This window comes from Oncorhynchus tshawytscha, linkage group LG07 (assembly GCF_018296145.1).
Source record: "Oncorhynchus tshawytscha isolate Ot180627B linkage group LG07, Otsh_v2.0, whole genome shotgun sequence".
Lineage (NCBI taxonomy): Eukaryota > Metazoa > Chordata > Actinopteri > Salmoniformes > Salmonidae > Oncorhynchus > Oncorhynchus tshawytscha.
Window position 1 is genome coordinate 13,524,861 of NC_056435.1, and position 22,868 is coordinate 13,547,728.

At 46.2% G+C, this 22,868-nt stretch overlaps 2 protein-coding genes across 2 annotated transcripts; both read right to left on the reverse strand.

Moving 5' to 3' along the window:
* Positions 1 to 333: 333 nt before the first annotated feature.
* Positions 334 to 11,859, reverse strand: cyyr1 (cysteine/tyrosine-rich 1). Its single transcript, XM_024428239.2, has 4 exons — positions 11,356 to 11,859; positions 9,029 to 9,128; positions 5,692 to 5,852; positions 334 to 1,514 (listed from the first exon to the last, which is right to left on the reverse strand). The coding sequence occupies exons 1-4, from the start codon at positions 11,435 to 11,437 to the stop codon at positions 1,381 to 1,383; spliced, it is 477 nt and encodes a 158-aa protein (XP_024284007.2). The 5' UTR covers positions 11,438 to 11,859; the 3' UTR covers positions 334 to 1,380.
* A 2,255-nt stretch (positions 11,860 to 14,114) lies between these two features.
* Positions 14,115 to 21,700, reverse strand: adamts1 (ADAM metallopeptidase with thrombospondin type 1 motif, 1). Its single transcript, XM_024426220.2, has 8 exons — positions 20,545 to 21,700; positions 19,041 to 19,384; positions 18,663 to 18,795; positions 18,053 to 18,510; positions 17,386 to 17,572; positions 16,910 to 17,088; positions 16,464 to 16,639; positions 14,115 to 16,205 (listed from the first exon to the last, which is right to left on the reverse strand). Exons 1-8 carry the CDS (start codon positions 21,167 to 21,169, stop codon positions 15,467 to 15,469), a joined length of 2,841 nt encoding a protein of 946 aa, XP_024281988.1. The 5' UTR covers positions 21,170 to 21,700; the 3' UTR covers positions 14,115 to 15,466.
* Between the last annotated feature and the right edge of the window lie 1,168 nt (positions 21,701 to 22,868).

Consider the following 22,868-nt stretch of genomic DNA (forward strand, 5'->3'; position numbering starts at 1 on the left):
CCCCTCCTGTACTCCCTGTTCACCCATGACTGCGTGGCCAAACACGACTCCAACACCATCATTAAGTTTGCCGATGACACAACAGTGTATGCCTGATTACCGACAATGATGAGACAGCCTATAGGAGACCTGGCGGTGCCAGGACAATAACCTCTCCCTCAATGTCAGCAAGAAAGGAGCTGATCGTGGACTACAGGGAAAAGCGGGTGGAACAGGCCCCCATTAACATCGACGGGCTGTAGTGAAGCGGGTCGAGAGTTTCAAGTTCCTTGGTGTCCACATCACCAACGAATTAGCATGGTCCAAACACACCAAGACAGTTGTGAACAGGGCACGACAACACCTTTTCCCCCTCAGGACACTGAAAAGATTTGCCAATGGTCCTCAGATCCTCAAAAATGTATACAGCTGCACCATCAAGAGCATCCTCACCGGTTGCATCAACGCCTGCTTTGGCAGCTGCTCGGCATCTGACCGTAAGGCGCTACAGAGGGTAGTGCGTACGGCCCAGTAAGTAAGCATTTCACAGTAAGGTCTATACCTGTTGTATTCAGCGCATGTGACAAATAAAGTTTGATTTAGATGTTAGATCTTGGGTCAGTTTTGTAGTATCTCCACTAATAGTTAAGGTTGGGATTGGGAGAAGGGGAAGCTGATACTAGATCTGTACCTAGGGGAAACTTCACCAAGGAGCCGTATGTTTACCATCCTGTTTCTACGGTACAATTCATAGTTTTACACAGTTTTCCTTGACTGGTCCCAGATTTGTTTGTGCTGTCTCGCCATGTCCTCAGGTCATTGCCACATAAAGAATTGGCAATAGAGCACAAACATATCTAGGACTAGGCTACAGTTTTCTCTCCTTTGCCTTGTTGAAATAAGATAGGGAAGAGCACCTGGCCTAAAGGAAAGCCAGCTAACAGACATCTCTACCAGAGAAATGGTACAACAAAGATCCACATCTTCAAATAAAGTTACGTACTTTGTCCCCTCACTCATATTCATTGACATAGAATATGAGTCAAATACTACTAGTGGTTTTCACCCCCGACAAGCTGATCAGTTGGATTGACCCCCACATCAAATGTTCAAAAGTGGATCAGTCCACACAGTCATTTTAAGTGATTCAGAGGTTTTCACCCCCCCCCACACACACACACACACACAAAACACCAATCAGTTTAATTGACCCAGTCATACCCACAAGAAAAGGTCAAAGTGGTCCAGTCCACATGCAGTTATTTTAAGTGACCCAGGGGTTCGAAAGGATATGCGTACAGTCTCATCTTTCCCTGCTAATACACTGCATAAGCTTAATCCATGATGTGCTCCTTCAGAAAGGCAAGTAGCCTGGTCAGGACTCTCCATTTTGTCTTCAAGTCATTTGCGATTATAGCCCGGATACGGAGGGGGAGGGGAGTAGCTGTCTGTCCTAGGTGGGGTGGGGGTGTAGGGAGGGGGGCGCATGGCCGAAGGGTACATCTCATAGTCATAGGTGTAGGGAGGTGGGGGTCCTGGAGAAAGAGAGAGAGACAGACAGACACAGAGAGAGAAAAGTGCATGTTTGTTATCAGTAGTTGATGGATAAATAAAGATTGCCAAAACACACATACAACATAGAAGTACAACAGACCCTGCTATGTCATTGTATCTGTTTTGCTGGGGCTGTAGAAACCAGTGGAGATTGCTGAGATGACGGCTCATAGTAATGGCTGGAATGGAGTCAATCAGAGGAGGCTGTTGGGAGCAGCTATAGGAGGACAGGCTCATATCAAACGCATATAAAAACACAAAATGAACATATGGGAACCACGTTCCATTGATTCCATTCAAGCTATTACAATGAGCACGTCCTCCTATAGCTCCTCCCACCAGACTCCACTGGAGTCAATGGAATGGTATCAATACCATTCCATTGTCTCCATTCCAGCCATTGTTATGAGCCATTCTCCCCTCAGCAGCCTCCACTGGTAGAAACGTTCTAGACTTCAGTATGTGTTGATCATTGGTGGAGGAGCAATGTCCTCTATTGGTGGAATCATTGCACTGCAGGGAAATGGGTAAATTGGTGGCCGGGTAATTTTCTGTTCAGCAAGTTAGTGGAGGAGCAGTTTTACGGCCTGTGTTCATAAAGCGTCTCAGAGTAGGAGTGCTGAGCTAGGATCAGTTTGACCTTTTAGACCATAATGAATAAGATTAGGACATACACACCAAGCAGTGTCTGAGGAAGGTCTAAAAAATACCAAAGACTCCAGCCACCCCTGTTCTCTCTTCTTCCGTCCGGCAGGCGGTACCAGAGTATCAGGTCTCGTACCAACAGGCTCCGAGGCAGCTTATGAGACTTCCAAGCAATGGGACTTCAATACAGATAGACAATAGCTGCCCACCCCAACCAAGGACTATATGCACTGACTGTAGAGTACCAGTCAAAAGTTTGGTGGACACATCTACTCATTCAAGGGTTTTTCTTTATTTTTACTATTTTCTACATTGAAGAAGAATAATAGTGAAGGCATCAAAACTATGAAATAACACATATGGAATCATGTAGTAACCAAAACAGTGTTAAATAAATCAAAAGATATTTTAGATTTTAGATTATTCAAAGTAGCCACTCTTTGCTTTGATGACAGCTTTGAACTCTCTTGGCATTCAGATCCCCACCCATTCAAATCGGAGACCCGAACCAGCGACCTCTCGGCCACCGGCCCAAGCTCCCAAACACCAGGCCTCCAACCTTCCAAGATCCCCCACAGTTCCCCTCGAGAGCTTCCCTCAACCATCCAAGAAACCCCCACAAGTCCCCTCGAAAAACCTCCCCCACGCCCCACCCGTCACCATCCCCTCCAACTCAACCAAAACCACCACCGACAGACCCAATGCGCCAACAACCAACAAAAAGAACAAAAGAGAAAAAATACAAAAACAAAGGAAAACAACAACAAAAAACAGCAACGCAAAAAAAAGGCATCAAAGACAACAAAAATCACGACAGCAAGGCCAACTGTATGCGTTTGTGTGCACGTGTGGCAATATTTACATTTGTGTATGTGTGCCCCCGTGTGTGTGCAGGCGTGTTCGTTTCAATGCAAGTGTGTGTATGCATGTGTAAGCGCTTGCATGGCATCAGTCTTAAGCAAACAGGCATTTGGTGTACAATGTTCCATTTTTAGTGTTATTTAAACATGCACCTGAATGCACTAATGACTCCCTTCTATGTGCATCAAAATTACTATTTGTCGGTGCCTTTTGAAAGCCTGACACCGTAAGATCGTATTTTATAACTTAGCTGACGACGGGGCACACACTGATGTTTCCACGTCATTTCAATGGAAAGTAAAGTAAATGTAAGATGCACGTAAAATAAACAGTGTAATGTTTGGAATCAGTCTCGTGTAAGGTGAACGGTTTTGTCCTCACCTTTGGTCTGATAAATTTCCCCATAATCTCCAAAGTGTTCTCTTTCAATTGCTACCATGCTCATGCATATGCTATGTATAGTTATTCTTTAAAAAAATATATATAAATTTGTCCCTATCCATATCAGCCAATTTTCACAAGTGTAAGGGGTTAAAGGACCAGTGCAGTCAAAAATGTGATTTTCTTGTGTTTTATATACACTGCTCAAAAAAATAAATGGAACACTTAAAACAACACAATGTAACTCCAAGTCAATCACACTTCTGTGAAATCAAACTGTCCACTTAGGAAGCAACACTGATTGACAATAAATTTCACATGCTGTTGTGCAAATGGAATAGATAACAGGTGGAAATTATAGGCAAATTGCAAGACACCCCCAATAAAGGAGTGATTCTGCAGGTGGTGACAACAGACCACTTCTCAGTTCCTATGATTCCTGGCTGATGTTTTGGTCACTTTTGAATGCTGGCGGTGCTTTCACTCTAGTGGTAGCATGAGACGGAGTCTACAACCCACACAAGTGGCTCAGGTAGTGCAGCTCATCCAGGATGGAACATCAATGCGAGCTGTGGCAAGAAGGTTTGCTGTGTCTGTCAGCGTAGTGTCCAGAGCATGGAGGCGCTACCAGGAGACAGGCCAGTACATCAGGAGACGTGGAGGAGGCCGTAGGAGGGCAACAACCCAGCAGCAGGACCGCTAGTTCCGCCTTTGGGCAAGGAGGAGCACTGCCAGAGCCCTGCAAAATGACCTCCAGCAGGCCACAAATGTGCATGTGTCTGCTCAAACGGTCAGAAACAGACTCCATGAGGGTGGTATGAGGGCCCGACGTCCACAGGTGGGGGTTGTGCTTACAGCCCAACACCGTGCAGGACGTTTGGCATTTGCCAGAGAACACCAAGATTGGCAAATTCGCCACTGGCGCCCTGTGCTCTTCACAGATGAAAGCAGGTTCACACTGAGCACATGTGACAGACGTTACAGAGTCTGGAGACGCCGTGGAGAACGTTCTGCTGCCTGCAACATCCTCCAGCATGACCGGTTTGGCAGTGGGTCAGTCATGGTGTGGGGTGGCATTTCTTTGGGGGGCCGCACAGCCCTCCATGTGCTCGCCAGAGGTAGCCTGACTGCCATTAGGTACCGAGATGAGAACCTCAGACCCCTTGTGAGACCATATGCTGGTGCGGTTGGCCCTGGGTTCCTCCTAATGCAAGACAATGCTAGACCTCATGTGGCTGGAGTGTGTCAGCAGTTCCTGCAAGAGGAGGGCATTGATGCTATGGACTGGCCCGCCCGTTCCCCAGACCTGAATCCAATTGAGCACATCTGGGACATCATGTCTCGCTCCATCCACCAACGCCACGTTGCACCACAGACTGTCCAGGAGGAGATCCCTCAGGAGACCACCCGCCACCTCATCAGGAGCATGCCCAGGCGTTGTAGGGAGGTCATACAGGCACGTGGAGGCCACACACACTACTGAGCCTCATTTGACTTGTTTTAAGGACATTACATCAAAGTTGGATCAGCCTGTAGTGTGGTTTTCCACTTTCATTTTGAGTGTGACTCCAAATCCAGACCTCCATGGGTTGATAAATTTGATTTCCATTGATAATCTTTGTGTGATTTTGTTGTCAGCACATTCAACTATGTAAAGAAAAAAGTATTTAATAAGAATATTTCATTCATTCAGATCTAGGATGTGTTATTTTAGTGTTCCCTTTATTTTTTTGAGCAGTGTATATGGAATAATACTGTGAAAATGTGAAAATGATGATAATGCCCATTTAGAGTAACATTTCTGGGATCTTTTATTTCAGCTCAAGAAACATGGGACCAACACTTTACATGTTGTGTTTATATTTTTGTTCAGTGTAGTTAAAAGTCTAATAAAAAAGAGTTCCAAATCTCTCTGACAATAACAGATCTTTTTCAGTTTTCCTCTCCCCACTGAGACCAATTCCAGACAGTCCTAGCAAAATTCTTGCTTAAGAAATTGCTCTTTGGTAAGAAGCTCATTTTGTTTCCCTTTTGCCATTTGAATAGAAAACAATCACAGCAAGGAACTTAGTTGTTACCTGGTAATGATTTGATATTGAGATAAAAATGGCTGCATTGGACCTTTAAGCATTTCACTGTACTTGTGCATTTGACTAATAAAACGTTAAACTATATGGACCCTGAAAGATGACTTAGGATCAGTTTATCATTTCAGATCATAATGAATAAGATTATATGGACATAGGGGACCTGATCCTAGATCAGTCTTACCTGGGTAGCCCTGGGACACAGTGTTGATGTAGGAGGTGTTGAACACGTCCACCTGGGCCCCTCGCCCGTTCTTCACACACATGCACACACACAGGAAGAAGGCCGCCAGCGCTCCCATCAGAAACACCACACCAAACACGATGCCTGAGATCGCCGTGCCCCTAGAAAGCGCACACATACACACATGCATGCACACACACAAACACGTTAGTCACTTTGACTGAATGCTCACCTTTTCATTCTAGTTCGTGGCTGCTGGTAAGTCATCTCATCCAATGAATCTTCTCACAAATCAATTCTGCATGGAATTTCAATTCACCTCCCTACCTCTTTAAAGAGTATCTTAAATAAATCCCACAGACACCGCCTCCCACAAAAAGGCCATTTTGTTAAAAACTACTTTGTTGAGGGAAAACGTGCTTTTTAACGTTTATTTAGCCTTTATTTAACTAAAAAGGCAAAAGGCAAAAGACGTCCTGCGGGGATGGGGGCTGGGATAAAAAAATAAATAAAAAGAATACCTCAAGCTCTAAACCCTCAGAGGTAGTAATCATACCTGTGGGGAGAGGGGCATTCTTCTTACAAAACCACATGACCTTCGTTTTGGAGGTGTTCAGAACAGGGTTAAGGTAGAGAAAGCTTGTTGGACACTAAGAAAGCAAAATTCGGGGAGGGGCCAACTGAGTATAAGACTCTGAGCTATGCTGCCTGAGCTATGCTGTTGATGTAAATTGAGAAGAGCGTGGGGCCTAGGAATGAGCCTTGGGGTACTCCCTTGGTGACAGGCAGTGGCTGAGACAGCAGATTTTCTGACTTTATACACTGCACTCTTTGAGAGAGGTAGTTAGCAAACCAAGCCAAAGACCCCTCAGAGACACCTTATTCCTTAGCCGGCCCACAATAATAGAATGGTCTACTGTATCAAAAGCTTTGGCCAAGTCAATAAAAATAGCAGCACAACATTGCTTAGAATCAAGGGCAATGGTGACATCATTGGGGACCTTTAAGGTTGCAGTGACACATCCATAACCTGAGCAGGTATAATATTGCATACCAGAGAGAATACTATAGACATCAAGAAAGCCAGTCAGTTGATTATTGACAAGTATTTCCAACACTGTTGATAAACAGGGCAAAATAGAAATAGGCCTATAACAGTTAGGATCAGCTTGATCTCCCCCTTTAAATAAAGTACGAACCGTGGCTGCCTTCCGAGCAATGGGAATCTCCCCAGAAAGTAGAGACAGTTTAAAAAGGTCGGAGATAGGCTTGGCGATAATAGGGGTAGCAACCTTAAAGAAGAAAGGGTCTAAACCATCTGACCCAGATGTTTTTTGGGGGGTCAAGTTTCAGGAGCTCTACTAGCACCTCGGACTCAGTGACTGCCTGCAAGGAGAAACTTTGTAGCGGGGCAGGGGGGAAAGAGGGAGAAGCATCGGGGATAGTCGCATTAGAAGGAGTGGTAGATGAGGAAACGTTGGATGGGCAAGGAGGTATGGCTGAGTCAAGTAGGAATCCTGACTTAATGAAGTGGTGATTAAAGAGCTCCGCCATGTTCTTCTTGTCAGTATCAACCCCACCATCATCTTTAAGGGACATGGGTAGCTGTGAGGAGGAGGGTTTATTCTCCAGGTCGTTAACAGTTTTCCAGAACATCTTTGGGTTAGACCCACAGAGCGAGAACTGTTACAGAGAGAACTGTAGCCTTTTCTGGGTGTTTGGAGTCATACCTTCTGGGATTGGTAATAATCTGAGAAAGATTTAGGGAGTCCCATGGCTTTAGGACTTGGTCAGGTGGTTTAAGCATGTCCCAGGTTAGGTCACCTAGCAGGACAAATTCAGACTTGGTGTAAGGGGCCAGGAGAGAGCTTAGGGCAGGTAGGGTACAGGCTGGTGCTGATGGAGGACGATATCACCCAGCAACAGTCAACAAAGAGCTATTTGAAAGTTTAATACTTAAAACCAGCGAATCAAATTGTTTGGGGACAGACTTGGTGGAGACAACCGAGCACTGAAGGTGATCCTTGGTAAAGATTGCCACTCCCCCACCTTTGGAAGATCTGTCTTGCCTTTAAAGGTTATAACCAGAATGTATCAGTATTCAAAACACTCTTCCTTAACCATGTCTCAGTAATGACCAACACATCTGGATTGGAGCTGTGAACCCACACTTCCAATTTATCCATTTGAGGTAATAAGCTTCTAGTGTTAACGTGCAGAAAACCCAGGCTTTTACGGGAGCAGAAATCAGTGAAGCAGATACCAGAGCCCAAGTCAGAATTGGGGCTAGCAACAGTAGATGGGCCAGGGTGTACATGCACATTTCCAGATATCATCAACAGTAATACAATCAAGGCACGGCATAGCAAAATGCACAAGAAAAAAATAAAATATATAACGACTTGGGGCTAGCCATTGTAAATTCAGAGTCACTCGCCCCAACAGTGCATGTGTGCTGGAGGCGAGCAAAAGCTCGGGAGAGGGGGGGGTACCAGACCGGGGAGACCAGACAGGGGGAGTCAGGCTAGGGCAAACGGTGAACAGATCGCCAGGTGGAGTCCAAGCAGCGGTGCAGTAAGATTGTGATATGTTGTTGTCTCACCTAGCTATCTTAAGATGAATGACCAAACATGTCTGTGGTGCAACCATGGAGATCTGCTCAAACATCTGATTATATGACTCAGACCTGTATGTGTGTGTGTATATGTGTGTACATGTGCGTGTGCTTTTGTGTATGTATGTATGTGGTCAAAAATCCATTTAAAAGGCTGTGGAGAAGCTGTAGAATGAGATGAGATATCTCTCTTGAGACAAGGAACCATTATTCCCCCCCATTACCTTATGACAACCATGGCCTTGAAAGAGCTACATTATATGGCTAGATAAAATGAGTCCACATTCAATGGGCCTATTCAATAGCACTTTTTTGTGAATCCCCCACTTATTTAGCATCAACTTTATGGTGTGAAAATGGTGAATTTGGGAATTTTAACTGTGGCATTAATTAATGTTCCATGCTTACACAACACTTTAATACCATTATCCTCTTCATTGGTGGACTGTAGCAGGTAGCATGTGTTATACTCCATAGCTGGACTGGTGAGGAGGACTGAGAAAGCGAGAGGCCAGCTGTCTTGAGCCAAATGACGAAGGTCAAATCTCTCAGAGGGGCCATACACTGCATGTGGAAAGGGCAGGTGGTGAAGTGGAGGAGAAGTGATTGTGTGTGTGTGTGTGTGTGTAGTTGGTTAGTGTGTGTTTATCGACTGAGGGTGACTGAGTATGTGCATATGTATAGAAGGTGACATTGTGTGTGAGCATATGTGTGTATACTTACGAGAGGACATCTCCCATAAAGGCGTAGTAGGAGCAGCAGAAAGGGGGAGAGCCTTCACAGCAGTACTCCACACAGCCATCACACTGGGCCTCACTGTGACCTGCAGGAGAGATGCAATACATTATATGGAGACGCACACACACACACACACACTCACACCTACCTCTACTACGGACACATGCACACACTCACACACACCCTGCATCTAATATGCTGAGAGAAAGGTAGAGTGTGATCTTTGGAATCAAGATTTTCCAAAACCCTTTAAAGGGCAAAATCACAATGCTGTTTTCATATTACAAAAGGTTCAAAACATAATGGAGAGTAGCATCGGTAGATACACTTTAAACTTTGTCTTTTGCTTAATTGAACCTTTTCGAAACATGGAAATGTCACTAAGATCAAGGCTTTAACTTAAGAGTTTTTTTTCACTAGAGTAATTGCACTTAAACTCAAAAAACAAGAACTAAGGTATTTGATAAGTGGAAATATATAGTCCTTATAGAGGGTTTATTAAGCCTTATTAAGTCTTAAAAGGTGTTCATCCTGTAGAGTGGGAGCTAAACATCAACCGATAAGCACACAACACAACAAAAAGGGTGATAACAATAAGATGAGTTGTGTGACAACAGGGTTATGTGAATGGAGATCATCCAAGGAATTTCAGAAAATATATATTTTTTATGTGAAAGTGTATACTTTTAGTCAACTACACTATTCACTAACTTCACCTCTGTGTTCTTTCTCTCTCCGCACTAGTCTGAACCTGCCGTTACCTCTCTCTCACCAAAGATTTTCCCTTTGTATACCCTGTTAGCCTTGGTTGGGGTGGGGTGTGTGTGTGTGTGTGTGTGTGTGTGTGTGTGTGTGTGTGTGTGAGTGAGTGTAAAAAAAAGGCACTCCTCTTTTCTCACTTGAACGGACTTTTCTGATAAATACTTTGTTGAGGGAAACTGTACCTGACACGATTGTGATGTGTTGTCTCTCCTAGCTACAGTATCTTAAGATAAATGCACTCATTGTAAGTTGCTCTGGATAAGAGCATCTGCTAAATGACTTAAATGTAATATAAAAATGTGTAAACCTGTGTGTGTGTATGTGAGCACGATAAAGATGAAGCACTGAAGGTTACAGGCACTCTGAGGCCCTGGAGAGCTGGGGCTGGATTCACAAAACCTTCTTAAGAAGAAATCTCTTACGTTTTTTTCGTAAGTAATGTTTTGTGAATCCGGCCTCTGGTGGTGAGAGTCCTTCAGTGGAGACACATGGATACGTGACAACTTGAGATGAAGGGGGTGGCTTTGGGAGAGTGGCCTCAAAATGAGAAAGCACTTGAAATAAAGGACATTTGGAAACACTCCTTGTGGTTTTGTATTTGATTATTATTTATAGAGTAGTTGAACGCACACTGTCTGTCTAAAGGACGTGTGTCCTACATCTAGGTGTTTGCCCTCCTCAACCCCCAGATAATTTAACCCAGACACAGCCCTGCTGTTTCTCAACCTTCAAGCATACTGCCACAAATTACTGGTGTGTGTTTGTGTGTGTGTTCAAGGATTTCCATCTTCATTCCAGCCTTATTCTCACTTTGTTCAAAAGCTGGTGTATTTTCAACACATCCCTCCAAACTGATGGCAGATTGTATTTTCCAACCCTGAAAAGGCTGTGTGGGCCTATAATAGCAGCCTTGACCATGGGGCTCTGGTCAAAAAGTAGTGCACTGTGTAGGGAATAGGGCGCCATTCGGGCTGCAAACATATTTCTCCCTGTGAAGTGTGGAGTGTAACTACTGTAATGTGCATGTCATCCAACGATGGGAGTCTATATGGGTGGTCCCTTGAGGTCTAGCTCCTTACCTCCACGTCCTGTCGCTTTTTACGCTGGGGACAATGACAGTATAGTTCTGCGACTAGCGCCGAGCAAGGCTTGTACCCCCCCTCCCACAAGCTCGCACACACTTTTTCTTCTATGTATTTGATGTCAAGTTTTATGCGAATTGTTGTTCGTTGTAGAAGTGGCGACACGTACAGTAAACTACAGTAGTTTTATTTACCCAGGGACTCTTTTACCATTGAGTAAATTAACGGCAGTATGTCTAAGTTAGTGACCGGCTACTTTAAAGCACGTATTTTTGCGATATAGCTACCGTTCGTTTACGTTGTGAAACCATCCATGCATTGGGTTGAGGAGTTCACATTCACAATTAGCCTAATCAAAAAAAGTAACCCGTTGTTAAAGGAACACTTTTGCTGAGAATAAAACATTTGCGCACGTTAAAGACTTATAAAGCATCCTAGAGAACCAGGGACAAATGAACGAACTCTTACCGGTAAAAAGACAAAGTAGGAGAGAGTCCCGTAGGAATTTCCACCCCGCTGCCTCTGTTCTTCCCATATCGACTGATAGCATAGGCCTACTTGTTCTAAATGTTGCTCACAGTTATTCCCAAACGACGACGTCCGCGTTTTCCATCGATATGCGCCTAAAAAGACTATGGGACATAGTCGCTCGCCGAAACCTCGCTGATATGCGCAATTAAACGGAGTTCTCTAAAAAGTACAATCGAAGAGAGCCATGAACGCACATGAATGGATCTTTGCTCCAGTCATAAAATTGCTCAAATCAGAATGAAAAGTCTCATTCGTTTCTTCTTCCATGTGTTCGTATCCCTGATAGTGTATCCTTCACTCTTTCCTCGCTGTTTTCTTCTTTTCCCCTGGAGTGGGTCCTAGCGCTTCCCCTCCCCCGCATCAAGCTATTTTCTCAAATGACTCTGTTGACTGGGTGGGGAAAGGGATGGAAGTACCTCAATAACATTCGCATCTCTCCGGCATAAAAGACGCCGCCGCCCCCACCATCACGACCACTTTGAAAATGAAAAAATATATATATAGGTCTATGTCGTGTACACGATCATTTTGAGAGGAAATATACTTTTTTTTTAAAACATTGTTTACCAACGACCCTAGTCAGAAACCAAACAATATCCAATCTGCCCCTCTCAACATGTCCACCCATCCCCTCTCTACAAAACATCCATGAACCTCTATTTTAAATGTTCAAGGAGCACGGAGTTTGTTTGATATAATTTAGAACTAAACTTCTTCATCTTGTAAAATGTAGGCTAAATGGGTTTCTCAAGCGTGTAGGATTGAATGACACCCCCCCCCCCCCCCCCCCCCTCAAACACAATCTTTAATCAGCCTATGCCTATTTACCTTGTGTGACAGTCAAACATGGTTATGCCTTCATATATTGCCACTCATTCTGCATAAAATACTAATTGTTTTCGGCGAGAACAGTCCAGTATCTCTTTATTACGAATATATATTCCAATGCTAATAAAGACGGAATAAGCGTGAATCGCAGGTTTGGCTTTGCCATGATGCATGAAAGAGGAGCTTGGATATATAGATAGATTAATTCTAAAAATGTAATGCATGAGTTCTAGTTGAAGTTTCCTCTAGGTGCAGATCTAGGATCAGCTTCCCCATCCCCAATCATAACCTTGACCGTTAGTGGGGGAAATGCCAAACTGACCCACGACCGTAGACTAGGGGCAACTTCACCCTACACCTCAGAGTGGCATCGTGTCATTCTTATGACAGCTTTATTGCAGGAAGTGCAATCTTCAACTCCCACGTTAAAATTCTGTTGGATCATTTTTAATTTCATAGGGAACCGTGACCTTTTACAGAAATGCCACCCATTCATAATTGCTCACAGATGTCAGGGGTTTTAGGCAGTTAATTAATTGGGTGTTGTTGGTGGGAGTTTTTGCCTTTCGTCTTGCACCGGCAGGCAGAGATGGGAAAACTTAACATAAGTACCAACAATAGTGTAATTGTATTCTATAAAGTCCCAGTTCCCAAGGAAAGAAGCATTTTCCATTGGCAACAACAGACAGCAAACACAAATGTGGTAGGCTACCTTAGTGGCAACTCCACACACGCTTATGGGAAGAGCACAGCATTGAATATATCTAGTCCTATACAGAGACTCTGTGGTAGTAGATTTGAAATGCTCTTTAGATAAATTGCAAGTCTGTCTTTTCAGGGGTTGAAACATTTATCACTGTAATGTAGACAAGTTAGCATTGAGCTTTAACGGTTTGGGCTCCTCTTTTCCTTCCCCTTCTTTGGCTCTTTTTTTCTGAAAAATCAACATAAGCTAAACTGAGAGGGAATACAGATTCAGGACATTCTTTTACTGTTCTGCAAACCTGTTGTTTACAGAATCTGCTGACATATTTGTTGCGTCCCAAATGGCACCCTCTTCCCTTTACAGTGCACTACTATTGACCGGAGCCATGTGGGCCCTGGTCAGTCAAAAGTAGTGCACTACATAGGGAATAGGGTGCCATTTTAAATGAGACCCTTATGGTGTTACCCAAATGACAGTGATGTTGGAGTCTTCTTCTCCCATAATTACAGCGTAATGACTTCCTTTGAGTCTTGGCCCGCAATCACAAAACGTCTCAAAGTAGGAGTGCTGATCTAGGATCTGGTCTCTGCTGTCTATGTAATCTTATTCATTATGGACAATTTATTTTGCAAATCCTACATCAGGGGCCATATTCATAAAGCTTCTCAGAATAAGTGTACTGATCTAGGATCAGGTTCCTGCTGTCTATGTTATCTATTAATTCATTATTGACTAAAAGGCTAAACTGATAATACATCAGAGCCTGTATAGGAGTGCTGAGATCATAATGCATAAGATTACATGGACAGGGGGTACTGATTTGAGATCAGCATTCCTATCCTGAGACCCAGCGGAAGTCCGGAGGGGCCATTGAAACACTGCCACCCAGTGGAACATATGTTTATTACACATTGTCCATAAGGGAGACATGATCAGACGTATGAGTATATAAGGGGATTATGTTTATTACACAAATCCCACCATATATTTGCTGACGAAGGCCATGTTTGTGAGTATGTTTGTGCGTGTGTGAGTGTGTGTGTGTGTGCACGCGCATAGAGTGGAATAGATTGAGGTGTATGTATAGAGTCGAATCTATGTAGCTGTGTGTGTGTAGGGATGCGTAAGAATACCAAGACACACCACACTTGTGACAACAGTGTATAGGTCAACGTGATACTTTATTCATAAACCTAGGACCATATATATAATACTGTATAAATACTCTATATACTCTACATCCTTCTGTTATTTCAATATAATAACAAATAAAAAATACAACAATAATAATAAAAAAGCAACAAGATTATATTTAACAAAAATAAATTATGTTTGGATATTCTGTACAAAACGTCATCATCAAAAAAAAACCTTCTCGGAAGGCAGGAGAGACTTACTTATGAAGTAGTAGCAGGAGAGAAGCCACACACACGCGCGTTCGCTTGCTCACACACCTCTTTGGTCTGGGGCGGGGCCGAGTGATATGGCTTTGAAATTGGTTTTGTTCAGTCCGGGATGCATTTTGAATAATACGTCTATTGGAACGAGTCTATTGGGAGATTCTACTGGAATGTTAGCAGCACATACCAACTTGTTCAGGAATGATCCGAAGTTGATTGAAATGAACTGTATTGAGTTAGTTTGGTTGCGTACAAAGTTGTATGGATTAGGAGGGACAATTCGGATTGTCTTTTGTTCTGCAACCTTTGAAACAGGGAGTGCCTCCAACCGATACAGGGAGTGGAATGTGTGGCAGTGAGACCATTCATTTGTTTCTAATACATATACATACATCCTCACCCCAAGGTAGCCAATTCTGTACAGTGATACATCTGGCATATATAGTCCCCCCAAGATGTCTGTCCAGTCCAGCTAGGACAGACAGCCCACACGCACGCACGCACGCACGCACGCACACACACACACACACACACACACACACACACACACACACACACACACACACACACACACACACACACACACACACACACACACACCACCGCACACACAAACACAAGCATGTCATTGGCACCTAAAGCAGCATGCTTTTTCGAAAGAGAAGTGTCCACTTAAACTCTTCCTCCATCTCAGCTCCACTGACATGGGTGTAGAGGGAGGGAGAAGGTCCCAGTGTGCCTGCATTGTGCCCCCATGCCAGCCCAGTGGGCAGCTGCACCAAGTCTGTGTGGTGTTCTAGGGGTGGCAGTGGCACGGAGCAGACCCAAACAATACTAAAGTCTACCCTCAAAGTAGCTGGAGGGAGTTGAGAGAGAGGTTGTTGGCTCTGCAGTGTCAGTCAATCAGTCAGCCACATTGGACCCATTAGACCCCCCGAAAACACCCCCGAAAGCACTCTGCTTGGGATGTAAACATTCTCATGATTGGTCAATGTATTATCAGGCGCAAAGTTCATGATGATATGGTTGTTTTAGTCCTTGTCTTTCTTTCTTTCTTTCTTTCTTTCATGAGCTGTTCTTCAGGGACGTAATAATGAGGTGAGTCCCGACAGTCTTAGCAGGTGCTCTGGTTGCACAAGTCCAGCAGAGGTCGAGGCCTGTCTTTGGGGTCGCAGCTCTCGTGGGCGAGCGTACGCCCGTTGTGTCCCACGCAGCGTAGCGGGCGCTTGCGGAACCCACGGCCACAGCTCTTGGAGCACGCCGACCACTCCCCCAGGAACCATGAAGGACAGGGTTGTGTGGCACAAGGGCGTGAAGCCAACGGGCGCAGCTCCTCCGGGCACTCCCGCGATGGCCGCCCCTGGGGATCCAGACACAGCACCTCTCTCTGTTGAGTACCACCCCCACAGCTCTGCGAGCATGGGCCCCACTCCCGCAGGGTCCACTCAGCATCCCCCAGCTCCCGGATGGCATTGATGGACTGGCGGCGTGCCACCGTTCCACCACTAGGTGACGCCAAAGCGGGCCTCGGGGCAAAGTAGCTGTATTTGACACGGGGACGGGGCGAGTCGCCTACAGACAATACCTGGATGGTCAGGGCCTCGGGGAGGGGCGAGAAGCTGCGTAGACGCTCCAGGGAGGCGGAGCTACCGCTGTATCGTAGCAACGCCCCCTTGAGGGCGATGTCTGTTTCGAGAGTCATCAGCTTGTAGTCGCCGTTCAAGAGGTAGGTGCCGTCCTGGCGCAACACTGCCAGGTAGCTGTTGTCATGGCGACCACCACCGGGGGCACGTTGCTTCACGTCCAGGTGAGTGGCGCCAGCGGGGATGGTCACGACGTTCTGGTAACCAGGCCTGAGGGGCGGAAAAACACAAGGGTCAAATATAGCCAATGATAAAAAGTTATGCATAAGTGTAAGAGTTAAGTTAATTGTAAGAGACTGTGTTAAAAAGAGATGGCAGGGCTAAGAGGTTTAGGGTGATAGAGATAGATTAATTAGAGAAAAATAGGATTCTACAGACTGTAGTAAAAGTTAGTAAATGGGTTCAACTAGAAAACAGTAATTTCTAGTCAAAGATGGCTGTTTTGAGGTCATAGGTCATTGTTCTCACCTGGCACGCTCCAGGGCACCAGACACTTTCTTGCAGGTTGAGCCGTTGCCTCCGCACACGCCGCACTTGTCGAAGCGACGGCTGGAGCCGATGATTCGGTCACAGCCCGCCTTCACACACTGACCCTGCACACACACTGAGGTGGAGTCCGGGCTGCAGGGAGTACCGTCAGCCACCTGACGGTTGCAGAGAAACAAATGTTAGCCTAGTTAGCCCAGACAGCATTACCTTAGTCTAGTTAGCCTAGAGACAGTGTTACCTAGTTAGCCTAGAAAGTGTTAGGCTAGTTTGCCTAGACAGCATTAGCTTAGCCTAGTTAGCCTAGAGACAGTGTTAGCCTAGACAGTATTAGCCTAGTTAGCCTAGGCCGTGTTAGCTAGTCTAGCTAGCATAGACAGTGTTTGTCTACATTTTTGCAAAAGTATCTGTGGTGTGACCTCACTTACCTTGGGTTTCAGAATGAAGAAGTAGCCTGTGCCCTTGGCCCGGCACACCAGTTTGCAGCGGTCTTTGGGCGAGACGCCGGCATATTTGGGAACCCACTCCACGCCCTCTCCCGAACCGAATGAGACCTGCGACGAAATATCGTTGTGGGCCAGACACTGCTCCTCGCGGAACGACACACCTACAGAGAAAGAGGGATGAAGAGAGAGAGAGGTGTGATATTCACTGTTAGATTAGCTTGAGCCTTCTGTTAACTTTACAGTAGGCCGTGAAATTCAAATTTGGCTATTCTCGAACGTGTCGAAAGTATAAGTATGGGTACAATATGCAAGTCAGTGGCCTATGTGTCTAAATAAGGTTGTATAATTTCAAAGTATAAATATATGAATATGTATGGGTAATGAGAGTAATTAGTGTATCAGCTATGTAATAAGCATGAACTAAGTATGTCATAAGTGTGGCTAGTAGAGGCTCTTACCATTGCTACCAGGGCAGATTTCTGTGTTACAGGAGCGATATTGGATCCTCTTGCCCTCACAGTACTTGCCCCCGTTTTTGGGCAGAGGGTTATCACAGTCCCTGAAGGAGTACTGCACCCCTCCGTCGCAGGTACGGGAACAGTCTCCCCATGGTCCCCATACTCCCCAGGCACCGTTGACTGGAGTCTGCAACAGGAGACGACATCATCGTCATTCATAGTCACACACTAGCCCATATAACACTTCAATAGTCCTATAGGTAGTCCTATAGCTAAAAAGCTCATAGTTACACACACTTTAGCCCCTATAAGGGGTACTCAACTCTTACCCTATGAAGTCCGGAGCCTGCTGGTTTTCTGTTCTACCTCATAATTAATTGCACACACCTGGTGTCCTTGGTCAAAATCAGTCTCTGATAATAAGGCAGTGGAACTGGCTTCAAGGTCCAGATTTGAGTTTGAGTGTCCTATAACATTTCAACACTCCTATAGCTAGCCTGATATCTAAAACAAAAGACATAACATTGGACCTAATCCAATGTAGCTCAAACTAGCCAATCCCAAAGCTGCATTATACTTCCTTTCCCCCCGAATGGACCAATTCCATCACTCCCATTGACTTCAAGACTTTGTCATAGGGCCGTGTTATAAGAGGGTTAACACCCACCTGGTGACGAGCGGCCTCAGTCTTGCTCAGACAATGTCCCGCCAGGCAGAAGCTGTCATGGCCACACAGCGTCCCATCCGCCCACGGGAAGTTCTTGGTCTGACAGACCAGCAGTCCGTTGGTTGTGGTCACTGTGCACCAGAGTGCCACACATGTGGTACTCAGGTCGGGACAGTGCTGTGACTCCTCCCCGAAAGTCAGGCGACATTGGCGGTCAGCGTCGTACACGGTTCCGGGTAGCGTGGCAGGCAGCGGCTGGGACTTGTGGGGCTTGTCCAATAGGCACTGGCCGTGTCCGTTGTCCATGAAGGAGGTGACCATGAGGGCGGAGCAAGGCGACCAAGGCTGGAGTTGGTCCAGGTTGGACAGGGTGGATGCCATCATGTGCGAGCCCCAATGGTCACCGTTGACGCTGGCACACTGCTTGGAATCATCGTGGGGCATGTTGAACACGTGGCCTAAGCCACAAAAGAGAGGGAGGAATGGAGAGAGGGGAGACAAGGGGTTGGTTTGGGACTGAGAGACGAGATGTGTACTAGCGTGTGGCTAGTGACAGAGATGTGAATGTGTGGTGCATATGTGGCAGCTTGGCATCAGGGTATCATCTTACCAAGTTCGTGTGCCACGGTGAATGCCGCCTGCAGCCCGTCGTCCTCGATGATGGAGCAGCTCCTCTCCGGGTCGCACACCGTGCCCACATCCGCCATGCCTAGCGTGTCACAGGAGTGGGCGCCGCACAGGTCCTATAGGGGGTGAGAAGGGACAAAACACATCTGTCAAACTCACTGCTTTCCCACATACACACACAGACACAGAACCCATACCATAAAGCAGAACCCTGTTTCAAATCAAAAGTAGTGAGCTTATATAGCGAAATGGGTGCCATTTGGAAAGCAACCAAGTAGTTGTGAAGGTGTTGCTTGTTACCACGGTAAACATTGGTGTAAAAACATTGTGAAAACAGTGTGAAAACACAAAAGCAACATACCGTTCGGGTGAAGAGCACGGCCGTGTCGTAGTGCTCTGGGTGGCGGTCGCTGGGCGGGTTGTGCTGCCGCTGCCACTGGCAGAAGTTGCGGAGAGTCAGGGCAGCGTTAGACGACACCTGGGGGCCGCTCTCCTCCTCGTAGACCACCAAGAGCTTGACCACGGCTAGGCTGATGGAGTTGTGGATGGTGGGGTGGCGGTAGAGGCGCGATGCCACCGCCATGATGGTGAGCAGGTAGGGCTTGAGTCCGGCACCGTGGAACTCGGCCATGGACTGATCGGCCACGATCATGATCTCCACGAAGCGGGGCGTGGACACGAAGCGCTTGGACCGCTGGTGGTGGGCTGGATGGAAAGAGAGAAGAATCGAGAGAGGTGAGACAAACTGGCCTAGAGTCAGACATTTAAGACAGTTCTCTTGTGAGAGCCTGGTTTCTCTGGTTTAAATTGATGAACTGTTAGTCTGTAATCAGTCTGATGAGAGATGAGAGACTTGAAGATGAAATGTCAAATTGCTTATGGCAAATATCTGAGTGGTCACAAGTGATTTTATTTGAGTTGTAACAAGTGATACTACAGGCCATCATGGATTGTAAACTACAAAGTTGTATTTTCTAGGGCAGATGAAGAGCGCCTGAGCACTGAGCAGATCGACCTCTCCAGGTGCGTCTGGAGCAGCTCCAGCGGCTCTCATTGGGTGACTCAGCAGCCCCTTACTGAAAAACCACATGCATTTCACATGTGATTATTACATGTTTTAGTGTTCCAAAAACACGTTTTTACATGAGTTCCTCTGTGAAATTTCACGTGAAATCGTTTTCTCTGTATGGGCGTCTCTTCGTAAGGACTACATTCCCAAATTTACCTTCACTGGGCGGAAATTATATGTGAGAGGGGAGAAAAAAAAATCTGGGAAAATGTCTGACAGTGCTGACCTGCAACGTGCAGTACCAGGAAGCGGCGAGACTAGTTTCCACCAGCCCCCGTGCCCGGCCCGTACCTCCCTCCCTCGGTCACTCCCCGCTCACTTCCTCCGAGCCTTACCCTCCCCCTTCTCCCCTTGCCTGCGTATACTGTCAAAGCTGAGCCCATTCCCCGTTAACCCTAGCTGTGCACCGGTCAAAGTATCGACTTATCCACCCTTACCTCAACATTTAAATATATAGCCTTCGCTGTTGTAATTATTAGAGGCTCAGATGTTTGCGTAAAAGTGGTATTTTACGCATCACTCCAAGACAGAAGATGAGGTAATTTGGATAGACAAATCCTCAAGGCTAAACTCTGCCCGTTCCAGAAATTGAAGCCCCAGGACACGGCTGGTACAGGAATTTGTCCTTTTCGTTTGCCATACATGATGTAGACACGCAACACAACTAAGTGACTATCTGCAACAGCTTGGCTTATGTTTTTTTCTTACTAAAAGATGTAGGCCTATGAATATGATTTAAAGGCAGCATATTACTAAATGGACCCAAGTTAAAGGTTTTATAAGTGTTAATGCATACCTGGGTGGTCTGAGTTAGTGGTTCCATGGTCTACTTTTGTCTCCTGATTCTCTGGCAACCTGTCCTCGTCCTCGTTGACCCCACACTTTGAGCTGCTCTCCTCTGCAAAAGATGCCTGACCTCTTCGACGAATGAGGTGGAGGTCCCCATCAATAGGCTGTGCATCAGTCGAATTATTGGGATAGATGAAGTACTCTTCACCTTGGAGGTAGAAGCCGCCCCGTAGTCCGTGGCACAGGTTGAGCGCAGCTGCGGAGTCCTCCTCCCCGTTCACCGTGCCCGAGAAGAAGCACTGAGTCTCGGCTGTGCTGCTGTCAGATTCCCGCTGCGCCTGCAACTCCGGGCTCCCCACCACATGGAACACAAACCCAGGTGCCAGGAAGGTCTGGTCCGGCTCTAGCTCCAAGACCACCCGTTTGCCAAATACGTCCAACCGGTAGACCCGCATCTCCGACTCCTTCTCTCGCTCCTCTACCGAAAGGGTCCGGCCCTGCTCGGCTTTCCTCTCCGGCCGAACCGGGTCGAGTCTGACCGGTACAACTGTACTTTCCTCCCATGTGCCGTGCGCCGCGCTCACGCACAGAGCGGTAATCAAACAGAACCAGACGCAAACGAACCACATCATATTCCGTGTCAAACCCTTCAAACTGAAAGATAAAATGATATTGAAGTGTCTGGCGGAAGCAAGTAAAATCCGTAAAAGACTCCACTAATTACTAAAAAATATCAGTCCAAGAACTAAAACACCTCCAGAAATTGTGTAAGTGTAAAAAAAACTAAAACGGAAACAAATCCAGTGCAAAACCCATTCAAAATAGTCTACAGCTCAGACTTCATGTCTTGTTGCTTCAAGCTCGAGTCTTATATTCTCTTGGTCGAAAAAAGCTCAGCAGTAGATAAATTCCAACTCTTCGGGACGTTGGTGCTTCTTTCAGTCCTCTCTTGAATACTCAACAGCTGTTTGAGTTTCTATGTGACTTCGGGCGCAGGTTTTTTTCTACTGTGCCGTCTAGTTTCTGCTCTGATTTTGCCTTAAAGAAGGACAGACCCCGGCTCCCTATATATCCCCCTACTCAGGACCACCCCTTCCTGAAGCCCCTTTGATCTTTTAGAGACGAAATCTCGTGCGCAACAAAACGCAGACATAGAGACGTGCCATAATAATCAATCAATGTGGAGTGGGACGCGTTTGGCCCAGAACATTTTTTTTCCCCCTGCTCTGCTTGTGGGCGGGACTACAGCCCTCACTCCTCTCCCCATACCCCCGTCCTCCCCCTAAACGTTCTCATCATTTACACTGAAAACTCTCATACTTTTCGCCCCTGCTACTTTTACGCTGTGCTCATATATCCTATAGGCTATACCCACACGTTGAACGTAAATTACACTTCATGAAGGTGGCATTGGTTTATCTGTGGCAGTGTTGTGGTGTCTGTGAAACTGGAGATGTGGGGATAGCAGGTCAGACATGGCAACCGTCGCACCGGGGCTCGATACGGGGAGCGAGGAGTCGTTTGCATAGCCTCAGTGCCAAGCGAGCTGTGCGCGGTGGCGGCCTGGCGGGTTTCTGTAGCTCTTCGGGGAGAGGGAGCTCAGAGGGGCCGGTGGGTTCTTAAGGTGGAATAGTCCCTTGGACGTATCTCCTTCGCCACTCAATCCTCCGAGGCCAGGGCCCCTCTCCTTGGACGGACACCCCCTCCCCTCCCCGCGCTCGTCTTCCCAGCTCCTCTTCTCAAACATATGGTGCAAACCGCATCACTTGTATAAATCCAGTACTCTGGAACCTTTCCAAACGAATTATCCCCGGATTACTCTCCCCCTCCCAGTGACCGAGTAAATATTTGCTAAGTATTATAGATCACGTTTGAATAATGATACGTGACACACCAATAAAAGACTAAACCCAACCGTGTCTATGTATGGTAAGTCTATTTACATGTGCATGTTAGTCTATTCACCCAGATGACAGGACAGACAAGTGGTACATACCGTACGGGAACAAAACGAGACGTCACAGGTACAGCGCAGGAACACCAATAGCCAAGAGATAAAGATCAAGAGATAAGATGGATAAAGTGCCATACACGGTGGTCTCAGCCTCTTAGTGAACTGCGAGTCTGTTATGAGTATGGCCTGGCAAGTAAAGTATACGAGGGAAACATTTCTAATTAATTCACCAAATGCGTTTTTAACGCGTTAGCTGGAGCCCATCGTACGCATTTAACTTACGGTTTCGAGGGGAGACTTGTGATGGGCCACCTTAAGCGCAACAGGTCGGGGAGAGGGAATTAGTTGTAGTGACATAGTAGTCCAACAGGTGTCAG